Below are 12,465 nucleotides of genomic sequence, written 5' to 3'. Positions count from 1 at the left end.
AAACAAGATGCAGAACTCTCAGCTCCTGCTGTGCTACACCTGTCTGGAAGCTGCCATGCTCCCACCTTGATAATAGACTGAACATTTCAACCTATATGGCAGCTCCGATTAACTGTTGTCTTTTATTAGAGTTGTCTTAGTCGAAGTATCTCTTTACAATCATAAAACCCTAAGACACCATTGAAACAGATGCAAAAATTCTTAACAAAATACTAACAGAGAATTCAAGAAAACATCAAAAAATCATTTGCCATGATCCAGACAGTTTTAATACAAATACAGGGATGGTTCAATATAGATGGATCAATTAATGTTGTAAATATCATAAATAAATTCAAGGACAGAAATCACATGGTCATCTTAATAGAGACAGAAATAGATTTTATATAAAATCTAGTATTCCTTCATGTTAAAGTCCTAAAAGGAATATGTGTGTACACAAGGTTCAGGAGTCATAGAGGAGCAGAACCATTGTAAGAGGAAAAGATAGTGAACATCTTAGTGAAGCAGTAATGACTGCACATGAATTCACAGCACCTACAGCTGTATATGCAGTACCTATACAAGACCAAACCACCTGAAAACTGTCAAGGACTAGTGGAAGGTTTGTGGAGTTCTTTTTTTTTTTTTTTTTTTTTTTGTTTCTTTTTTTCGGAGCTGGGGACGGAACCCAGGGCCTTGCGCTTCCTAGGCAAGCGCTCTACCACTGAGCTAAATCCCCAACCCCGGTTTGTGGAGTTCTATCCCTAGACTAGGAGCTCTTAGAAAAAATGATGGCTTCTAGAGTAGGACAGTCGCTTTTCTTCAGTAGATGGTTCCATATGAAGCAACAGCCCTAACTAGACTCAGGAAGTTAAAACAAAACAAAACAAAACGGTAATGCACACAAGAGGAAGAAGCAGGTATATCTCTGTACATTTGAAGCAATCTTAATCTACAGTTATTTCCAGACCACCCAGAGCTATATGAGACCCTGTTTTAAAAAACAAAACAAAAAAAGGTTGCCTTTAAATCCACAAGCATGGTTCCAGACCACAAATTACAAATCCTTTTTGTTCCAGAAACAACTTTGCTAGTTAAATCTTTTTCTTTGCCCATCACTGCTGTTGTCTTAGGGCTTAAGCATGTAAGAGGCTATCAGGTTGGATCCAGCTTGAAACATCTAAATCCCGTGTTATAAGTGTATGGTATAGTCAACAATATGGGTTCGTGTCCAACCTTGATAATTTACCTGAAAATTTCATGACTTTATTTCCTGGCTGTCTAGCTTCCACAAGACTAGAAAATACTATGCAATCACCCAAGGGTGGGAAACAATTAGGAGTTCTACGGAGCTACAAAGTCTATGAACTATAACAATGATCAGAGGGCAAGATATGCGCATGCATGAAGGGACAACAAGCTGCACTCAAATGTAGATGACAACCAACTACTGCATTTACAATTCATTCAATGGGAGGGAAATCATGTCTGGAACTGGAAATCGAGCTAAATTCTCAGGGCTCGTGAACTCATTCACAGAATGCAGAAAGAAAAAAAAAACCTACTTACCACCGTTTTTGCTAGAGCAGCATTCTAAATCTCATAATTATACCCACAGATATGTGTAGCTACCACCTCTCATCAAAGATGTTTCTCTACAAACAAATAAGTAATCCAGGAAACCATAAATGGACACAATACAGCTATGATCATAGGGTCAAGGGAAGCTAAGGCCCGATGGACAAATCTAAATGATGTCTCCTGTATCTATTGCTTGGGAAAGATATTGAAGTGGAGGGGGGGAAGATTGTATAAGCTAGAATACTAATACGTCTGCTGTGAAACCATGTCTCTCAGATATGGCTATATAAAAAAGATGGGAATAATGGTAATACCAGAAGATTTAACTCAGAACAGTAATTTCACAGGGTGGCCCATCCTTTAACAAAGAATGATGAGCAACTAATGAATATTGTGAGGATGCGAACCAGCTTTGTCCAGAGATGTGCCCCTATCAGTTATCACAAACAAGGTGATTAGTCTTGAGACCATAGAAACACAAACAAAAGACATTGATAGATGCATTTATATATTTGTATACATACACAAACTTGTATGTATATAACAATATTCAAAGAAAAATAGGCTATCAATTTGAGAGTAAGGAAGCACGGGATGAATGGAAGGGAAAATACCTGAGAGAACTACCAGATTCCCATGAACTCCTTCAGAGTCTCTGTAAAGGAGTTGCTCCTGAATCTAAAGCTGACTACAGGTAAACAATTCCTCAAGAAGTCGATATAAAAGATTGCTTAATAATACAAATATTCAGCCATAAAATTCAATGATTCATAATGAAATATTTAGCAACAGTTAATATTTGAAAGTCCAGGCCTATATTAACACAGAGTATAAATTCTGTTTGCTAAACAACAGAGTCACTGCTGATCATAAACTGGTCAACATCTGCAGTGAGATCACCAATGAAGAGCACAGTACTGGAAACTGACAGAGCATGGTTAAATAGAAAATATATATGGCATGGTGTTTTGATGGAATGAAAATCAAAGACAGGTTTAGAGTAAATTTCCAAGAGCATTTTTAGAAAACAATGATTCTGGCCTAGAGAAATTTGTGGTCATTATATAGAGAATCATCAACTATCTAACCTTCTGTCTAAAGTTCCAGTGATGACTTCTACTCCATAAAATAGGTATTCTAATCACATTTGTTAACGTATGAATAAAGGGAAGAATAAATAGGGGAAGGTTCCTTGTTAGTTGGAAAAATGCAGACAGATTGTATTGTTTCCTCAAGGATGCATCAAGATAGACCTCCCTTGAATATTTATTAGAACATTTATTTTAAGGATTTTAAAATGTGTAGGAAAATGAAATTAAAAAATAAAGTCAGGAAAATATAAATATAGACTTGATGATCTATAGTACCCATATGATCTGGAGTAGAATATCACTTAGAAAGTCACCTAAACTTTCTACAGTGGTTACAAAGCCATTATGTAGAATGATCTGGAGGGAAGTGTCTAGAAGTACATTAAGAAACATGTACCCACTTTTATATTTTCATTAGATATAGCCATGTCAATCGTGGGTACAAAGAGAAGAGGAATAATATAAAACTAAAATCTACTTACTGCAGTCCATGCATTTCTTTTGCATCGGGCACACAGCCATCCATCACAGACCTCATGAGAAGGGACACCATAACAACCTATAGAACAACAGAGTGGACGTACAGATTACGTCTCGTGCATCTTAGAAGCAGAGCATGGTTCAGCTCCTGCATGACCCATGTGGTAAACGCAAAGCTAGTCTGTGTAATTAAGTGAGATTGTTTCAAAAGAAAAAGTAAAGAGAGGGTTGGGGTTTTTTAGCTCAGTGTTAGATTGCCTAACATCCAAAAGGAATTAGGAAAAATGTCCAGTCCAGGGGGAAAATGCCTATTTCAGCAACAACTACAGCCCAATGCCTAGCATACAAATAATCTAAGTAAGCCTATATCAAAATACTTTTTCTGTTGTTTCTCTGTGTTCCCCTGGCTGACCTAGACCTCTTTGTAGACCAAGCTGGCCTCAAAGTCAGAGATGCTCCTGACTTTGAGCTCCCAAGTGCTGGGATTAAAGGTTGTCTTTTTAACAATTATGCTACCAATTTCCAAAACATGAAAATGTTTTTGTATCTATTTGGGATTTTTCTTACTGTTTATTTTCCTGATTAGGATTAAATTAGAATCAATCAAAGAAAATCAAGTCAAACCAAATGCTAAATTCAATTATGTTTATAGTTATATGTAATATGGTTATACTCTATAGCTGCTGACTTTAGAAAACAAGACTAAATACATATTTATTGTTGTCTGGTGCTTTGTCTCTTGAATATTTGTAGTAAGAAATACTACAACTTTGTGTCTAGAAAATAACTGCTTTAGCAACCATTGATCCTATGATAGAGAAAAGAAAACAGAAATATGTTAATAAAATATGTGATTTAGGGGGCTGAAGATGGTTCAGTAGTTAAGAGAATTTGTTGTTCTGGCAGACGATCCAGGTTAGATTCCCAACACCCACAATGTCGTTCACAACCAGCTATAACTACAGTTCCAGAGGACAAAAAGCCCTCTCCTGACTTCCCCAGGCATCAATCACGCATGTGGAACACATATAAACAAAATATTCATATATATAAAAAGATAAAAGTATAACACAGAATGTGAGCTTGAGGGCTTAGGATGTGGTTCAGTGGCACAACATACTCTTAACACATATGAGGTCCTTGTTTTGCCCCTACCAATAAAAGACAGAAAGAAAAACAATACCACCAACATGGTTAAATGTAATTGAGAAAAATCATGAATAGTGAAATATTTTAGAATTAGAGTTGTAATATATATTTGATTACAAATATATTTGATCTTTATCTACCTGTATAAAAGTAACAAATTAGGAAACATGTAGAACCTAACTATTGTAAGGACTATTATTATTATTATTGCCTAATACTCTTAAATGAAATCATTAAGAATATCAACACTAGGGCTGGAGAGATGGCTCAGTGGTTAAGAGCACCCGACTACTCTTCCAGAGGTCCTGAGTTCAATTCCCAGCAACCACATGGTGGCTCACAACCATCTGTAAAGAGATCCGATGCCCTCTTCTGGTGTATCTGAAGACAGCTACAGTGTACTTATATATAATAAATGAATAAATCTTTAAAAAAAAAAAAAGAATATCAACACTAAGACTAGAAATGGAGCTCTCCTGCCTATTTTCTGTCTACTATGTACAAAGTTCTGGGCTCAATCTCACTACCACGTAAATCTAGGCATTGTGGTACACATTTACACCCCTAGCAATTCAGAAGATGACATACAAGGTGCATGTCAGCTGATTAGCTTATACAGCAAGCTTCTGAGCAGTCAGGCTATAAGAACACTGGTATAAAGAACACTGTCAACAAATGAATTGACAAGTGACACTGGAAGGATTTGTAGGAGCTATATAAAACACTGAAACTCTAGAAAGTGGAAAATCTGATTTATTTACTTGCATGAACCCGCACGAAGCACTTGGAACAGGAAATCAGAAGACTTGTTCCATCTTCTTCAAGAAAGGCATTAGGGGGGGAATATTCAACATTTTCTTCACTATAAATAAAACACATCTCTGGAATAATGGGTTTAGTCTTTCTTCCAGATTGAACCACTTCATTTACTGCTGTCTCCCATCTAGAATCATTTTCTTCTTTGCTGTTATCAGGCTGGAAAACATATCATATCCACATGAGTGAAAAATTCTGGAAAGAGATTATCTTTTATTCATTAATCCAATTACACCTGCTATAGCCAATACACTACAAACAACCTCATCTTGTTTTTACAGCTTCTTGTCATTTTCCTTAATTCAACTGGTAGCATTTTACCAATGTTCCCATACAGACTCCCATTCGAAGGTAAATCAGTAAGCTCTGAGAGTTCATAAAAGATTGCAAGAACCTCTTCAAATTGTGGTCTTCCAAAATACCTCTGGAATGCACAGCTACTTCTCTTTACATACATCTGTGATCCATGTGTCCTAGGCCAATATCTGCTTTAACTTATTGAAAAATATTATGTGCTTATACCTCAAAGAAAACATATAATGCCTAGGTTTTCTAAGGGTAGCACTAATGTAAGACATATGTCTCCCACAAAAGACTGAAATACAGAAAACAGAACAGGCATATGTGGTCAGATAAAAATAATGTGCCAGACCTAATTGTCATGGAAAAACTACAACTAATAAGTTTTCATTATTACTCTGTAGATGTTAAATTAATCAATTTCCAAAATTTTGTCACTTAATAAGGAATATTTTAATTATTGGAAAATACACAGGTAAGACTGCTTAAATATGGATCAATAAAAACAAATATTTAATGAGTAAAGGAAAGTAAAACCAAAAGTGGGTAAGCTATAAGAAGAAAGTTTAAAAAAAAAATGTAGAACCTCATCCATTCTCCATCTTTGAAATATCAGAATTAAATAACTATGATATGATACTTGAAGAAGTTAAGTATCAGTAGTTAAGAGCACTGGCTGCTCATTCAGGAGACCTGAATTCCATTCCCAAAACCCACAAGGTAACTTACAACTGTCTGTAATGACATGAAATAAAAATAAGTCATTTATGAAATGTATGACCTTTGAATAAAGTATTTCTGATTATATCAAGAAAACCAGAATTTGAAAAAGGTGTTTTTATTAGTGGGTTTTCTAGTATTTTGTTCCTTAAAGCTCATAATGGAATTTCAAACAGCATTAAAGATCTGTCTCTTGTGTCTACTCTGAAGAATACAGTCCTTTCTGTGCTGAGATGCAGACAGAATGATAGAACCTGCAGACACAGTTAGCAGAAAATAGTAACTGGATATAAAATTTGTAATGAGTCCTGGATGTGCTGTGTATGTTTTACACAAAAGATAAAAATGATTCTAATCAAGAGTAGGGACTGATATTTACATTACTGAACAGTACTGCTTTCAATTTGAGTAAGGTTCTAGGTGTTTGTTTTTTCTATGAAATGTTTTGTTTACAGAACTTACATTAGAAGTTTTATGACTTTTAGTAAAAGAACTGGATTTAGATACAGGTTTCAAAAATGCAATGATTGAAACAAACACTAAAAACAATCAAACAAACACAGTCCACCAAAGGCCCTAAGGAAATGCAGCAATGGAAGGATACACTGACAGTCACACTCCAAGTTACCTTGTAGTATGGCATGAGCAGAGTGCAGATTGCACAATTTGGCTCCATTTTTGCCACAGTTGCATTGTACTCCTGTTCAGCCATAAAGTTGGGCGACTTTGTCTGCCAAAGGTGGATCAGAGGCTTTGCCCAAGACTCTGTTTCTTCAACTTCTTCGTCAATGCTTAGGACCTCAGGCAATTCTTAGGAGAGAAAACAGGAAAATATACTAAACAGAAGACTCAGAAGAAAAAAAAAAATATCACCCTGGTAACAACAAGAATACTCAGAAATATATGTGATATCACTGTTAACCTTTTAAGTTGGCTTTTTTTTTTCTTATCTATTTTACAAGCTATTTTCTGAAAACAATAGTATAAATGTGTTTTTGTCATAATCTTCAAATGCTCAGATTAGATCATGGGGACATGAAGCAACTCCTCTTTATCAGATATCTCCTTTCTTCTAGGAAAAATTAAAACAATTCCAGTTAAACTTCATCATTTCTTAATTTTCCACTGTAAAACTTCCCACATGGTTAGCATGTCTGATTATGACTTAGGTAATAAGTCCTATATTAATAATTTTCATTTTCTTCACATAACATAGCACATAGCTCATGGTTCAGTGAAAGCTGAAATTTCAATCTCATTAAATGGATTTTTGGATTCAAGAATCCATGGCATTTATATAAGTAGAAAACAGGTGTGCTGTCACAGAAAAACTGAATGAGATAAAGAGGAATAAAAATTAAAATATAAACTCTAACAAGAAAAATAACAGTAAGCAACAATCACTTTTCTTTCATATCATCTCTTACCATCCATGGACTCAATTTCCCAATAAAAAGACATAGACTAATACTAATAGACTGGGTACATAAATAGGACCCAGCAATTTGCTGCATACAAGAAACACACCTCAGTGATAACAACACTACCTCAGAGTAAAAGAATGGAAAAAAAAAAATGACAAGCAATTCATCCTAAGAAACAAGCTAGAGTAGCCATTCAAATATCAAATAAAACTGACTTTAACCAAAAATTATCAAAAAGGGTAAGGAAACTTGATACTCGTCAAAGGAAAAAGCTACCAAAATGAACTCTCAATTCTGAACATCTAAGTTCCAAATGCAAAGGCATCCACATTCATAAAAAAAACTTTACTATAGCTTAAAGCATACATTGCACCATACACGGTAACAGTGGGAGACATGAACACCCCACTCTCAGCAATGGACAGATCACAGAAACAGACATTAAACAGAGACAGTGAAACAAACAGAAGTTATGAACCAAATGGTTTTAACAGATATCTATAGAATATTTCATCTTAAAACAAAAGAATATACCTTTTTTCAGCACTTCATGGCACCTTCTCCAAAATTGACCATATAATTGGTCACAAAGCAGGCCTTATCAGATACAAGAAGATTAAAATAATCCCTTACATCCTAAAAGATCACCATGGATTAAGGCTGATTTTCAATAACAACAAAAAGAATAGAAAGCCCACATATACATGGAAGCTGAACAACACTGTTGGTCAATGATAACTTGGTCAAGGAAGAAATAAAGAAAGAAATTAAAGACTTTTTAGAATTTAATGAAAATGAAGGCACAACATACCCAAACTCATAGGATACAATGAAAGCTGTGCTAAGAGGAAAACTCATAGCTCTGAGTGCCTCCAAAAAGAAACTGGAAAGAGCATATGTCAGCAGCTTGACAGCACACTTGAAAGCTCTAGAACAAAAAGAAGCAGAGATACACCCAAGAGGAGTAGACAGCAGGAAATAATCAAACGCAGGGCTGAAATCAACCAAGTAGAGAAACAAAAAGAGCTAAACAAAGAATCAACAAAACCAGGAGTTGGACTTTTAAAGGTATAAACAATTTCAAAGGAAGAAGAGAGAACAATGATATGAATAATTTATTTGAAACTATAGATTTTTCCATTGTCATTTTAGATTAGTTTAAATCTCTAGCCAACAGGAAAATTTTCCAGTTTTAAAATTCAATTCTTAAGAATTCCTAGAAGATGAAGAAGTGCTTATCATATGCAACTGTTGCAAAGGTACAACTACAAATGTTTCAGAAAATACTTAACCTTAAACTCTTTAGACAACTCTGTTTACATAATTCACACATATTTTTGGAAGCTCTATAAACTGAAATCAAGGTGGTATTCTGGGTAAATTCTCAGTGGCAACATAAAAATAAGCTTCTAGGAAGAAGTCACATGAAAAGAGTACCTTTCCTTAGAGTATATCTAGTACCTTTCCTGTAGGGAAGCTCCACCAATAGCAAAGCTTGAAAAAGTAATTAAAATTCCTAAATATTATGTTATATATTAATTTTCAAAATCTGTCATATAGATATAGTAACTGTAATAGGACAATAGCTTTTGCTACATGAACTAAAATGGGAAAGAAAGAATTGTAATAAGCATAATGTCTATAATCCTAGCAATTGAAAGGCTGTAGCAGGGAGATCAGGTCTCAGGCCCTTGTAGATTACAACACTTTAACTTGCATCTAGAAAACAAAAATTAGAACTCAATCTAATAACATACAGAGATAAGAGCTAGTATCTATCTTTATTTCGATCATTCAACTAAAATGCTACTGTACATTATAGACAGGACCGTCATGTTCTATCTTCCTACCTAAGTATGTCTCACAGAATAAAAGACAGTAAATAGATGTCTCGGTGTTTAAGAGCACTGATTGATATTTCACAGGTCTTTAGCTCAAGCCCCAGCACCCATGTGGCAGCTCACATGGTCCAAGTCCAGGGGACCTATCACTTTCACAGACAAATATGTAGGCAAAATCCTAATGCACTTGAAATAAAACGAAAAGATGTACATGGAAAAATGATGCTGATATATCAAGTGAGTGTTATTTGATCCAAACAAAAACACTATAATGTTTTACCTGGACTACATCCTTAAAGACTGGTGACATTTGTTAATATCAGAAAAGGAGACTGTCAAAGCAGGACAAAAAAAACAAAACAAACCAAAACAAAAAACCAAGAAAACAACAACTACAACAAAACACTTGAATAGATCTCTTAGAAAATGTAAGGAAGAAGTAATGAGTAAATATTTAAACACTACATACACAGAGAGAAAGAGGACCAAACCGAGGACCTTGTGTTTGCTAGGCAAGCACTCTACCACTGAGCTAAATCCCCAACCTGAGAAATAGTTTTTTACATCAAGCCTCATCAGAGTAGTCTACTAATGACAGAGATTTACCACACACTGCTATGGAGGAATATAAGCACTGGTTTCTTACTGGAGGATGTTTAAATGAATTTAAATGATTCAGGTTAAAACCCAATGCAGACAGCAGTGGTAGCACACGCCTTAATCCCAGAACCCTGGAGGCAGAAGACAGCCTGTCTGTAGAGTAAGTTCCCAGACAGCCAGGGCTACAAGACAAAATGCTGTCTTTAAAAAGAACAAAAAGTACTGACAATTCATATATGCTATAACTTAAAGTAATTACTCTGGAAAACTTTCAGGCTATGTCAGGAATGACTTATTTATGGCATGAAATCAAATATTTGTACTAGTAATATTTTAAAGTATATGAAGCATGACATTATTTCTAAACTTCAATTACTTTTACCTATAAATTATTATTTATAGTTTCCCAAAGATTTGCCACAGAGTAAAAATTTCCTGAGAAATTTTTTATTACAGTTAATTGCATAAGCCATCTAATACAAAAGACTATGAATAATAGTATGTACTCACCTTCATCACTTGCTACCTGCTGCTTTACAAGAGTCATTGGGGATCTGGCCGGAGGCTTCCCAAGTGGATGTCGCCAACTCTTAGTAGTTTTTGGCTGTCCTTCTATTATCTGGTTATGGGGGATGGCGGGGGAGAGAAGGAAGAAATATACATGAATAATGTTTGGTTCTTTTTGGTTTGTTTGGGTTTTTTTTGCTGTTGTTCCATGTGTTTGGTCTATGCCTGTATGTTTGCAAAAACATGTAGACCTAAGATATTCTACTAGCTCACTGCTTTACATTCTGAGGCAGGGTTTCAATGAACCTAGAGATCACTTCGTTGACTAGCTTGGTTAACCAGCAAGTTCCAAGGGCCCTCCTGATTCTGCTTCCCAGGACAGTGGACACAGACTAGTGCAGTCATGTCTAACATTTCTTTATGATTATATAGCAAGAATATTATTCACTGAGCCATTTCTCCAGACTCAATGAATACTTGTTTCAGAAAAAAAAAAAAAACTTCAAAATGATAACATGGTTGATAAATAAATCTCATTCTTATTTAAGAAATCACCACTTTAAGAAATTTGGACTTGCAAGCTAGGATATAGCTCAGTGGTAAAACATTTACCTAGCACACATGAAGTCCTGGGTTTTCATCCAGGGTACTGTCGGAGAGATGGGGAGAAAAACTGAGGGCAGGGGACAGAAGGAAAGTCAGGGAGCCAGAATGGGAAAGAAAGGGAAGGTAAAGGAAGAAGGTAGCATTTTTCTAAAGGACCAATTAATTCTCATTCAAAAATATTGCTTTATGGAAGGCTTACCAATAATTTACAAAGTTTCAAAAATCCTTTAAAACTATCCCAAATTCACCAACAAAACGGTGAAGAACTGTCAAGTTGTATCATCTCTAACCTTTCATCCATGAATACTTGGCAAGTGATCCATCTTTTATTCTCTCAGAGAAGGAAAATCAGCAAAGTGGTAAAGAGGACTTTTCCTTCCATTGAGAAGAGAGCCATGGGTTCAATAGGAAAATATTATTTTTAAACGAAATATTTCTGTTATTTTGAAATCACTAAATTGTGAAAGATATTTTTATAGCCCCCATAAGATACTTTACTTTTTACATTTAATACTTTTTCGGGTCATATTTATTTCATATTTCTGTAGAATATGCAATGACATAGAAAATGATCAAGTCTATTGATCACATTATTGAATTAATTTAATATATTTCAAAATGACTAAGAAATAAACTATTTGAAATTACCATCTTTTAAAAATGTGCTTTGTAACTATAAAGGATGTGAAAAGACTCATAGTAGGTTTAGTAAACTGGGAACAATCATGAGATTGTTGATCAGATCAGCAGACAGATCAGCTACCACTTCAAATGGCAGAGAAGCTCCTCACAGATCCTAGAAGTCTCTGGTAAGGTTCAGAATGGTAGCACAGCATTAGCTCGCTTGACCCTTTCCTGATCTAGGGAATATTCATTATGTAAGCATACAGTATAACACTAAACAAGTACAATGGATAACTACAGATTGGAGGCTGTGGCCATAAAACCAGCATGGGAAGCTTAAATTTTCTGAGAGGCAAAAGGTTTGTGGGAATAAACATGGCCATAAATATAGTTCAAATATTCTGAGTAAGAAAAGTCAAAGAAACACTGATGATATGAGCCATGATGTTAAAACCGAGACTATATAAAAAAGACTTCACAATACTATCACTGTCAGGAGGGCAGTGACTTTAACCTCAGCCTGAACAACAGTGCTTGTTACGGGAACATTCTATACCATGACTGCCTAAATGTCAATATGATTAATATTTCAAAATAAAGGTCATCAAGTATTAGTATTTGTGAAAAGGGGTTGGGGATTTAGCTCAGTGGTAGAGCACTTGCCTAGCAAGCGCAAGGCCCTGGGTTCGGTCCTCAGCTCCGAAAGAGAGAAAGGAAAAAAAAAAAAAAAAAGACAAAATAACA

The 12,465-nt window shown here is 35.2% G+C and overlaps 1 protein-coding gene across 7 annotated transcripts in view; it reads right to left on the bottom strand.

The window, feature by feature from the left end:
* The window catches only part of Kdm4c (lysine demethylase 4C), a 192,671-nt gene that overhangs the window by 61,993 nt on the left and 118,213 nt on the right, over window positions 1-12,465 (bottom strand). For all 7 annotated transcript variants that reach the window (XM_087548042.1, XM_087548041.1, XM_087548044.1 and 4 more), the window contains 4 exon segments: window positions 10,495-10,603; window positions 6,748-6,929; window positions 5,045-5,258; window positions 3,137-3,213 (listed from right to left, as the gene is read on the bottom strand). In XM_087548042.1, the coding sequence (XP_087404168.1) occupies window positions 3,137-3,213; window positions 5,045-5,258; window positions 6,748-6,929; window positions 10,495-10,603 (582 nt within the window).

Source organism: Rattus norvegicus, chromosome 5 (genome assembly GCF_021556685.1).
Source record: "Rattus norvegicus strain SHRSP/BbbUtx chromosome 5, alternate assembly SHRSP_T2T, whole genome shotgun sequence".
Taxonomy (NCBI): domain Eukaryota; kingdom Metazoa; phylum Chordata; class Mammalia; order Rodentia; family Muridae; genus Rattus; species Rattus norvegicus.
This window is presented reverse-complemented; position numbering and strand designations above follow the sequence as displayed.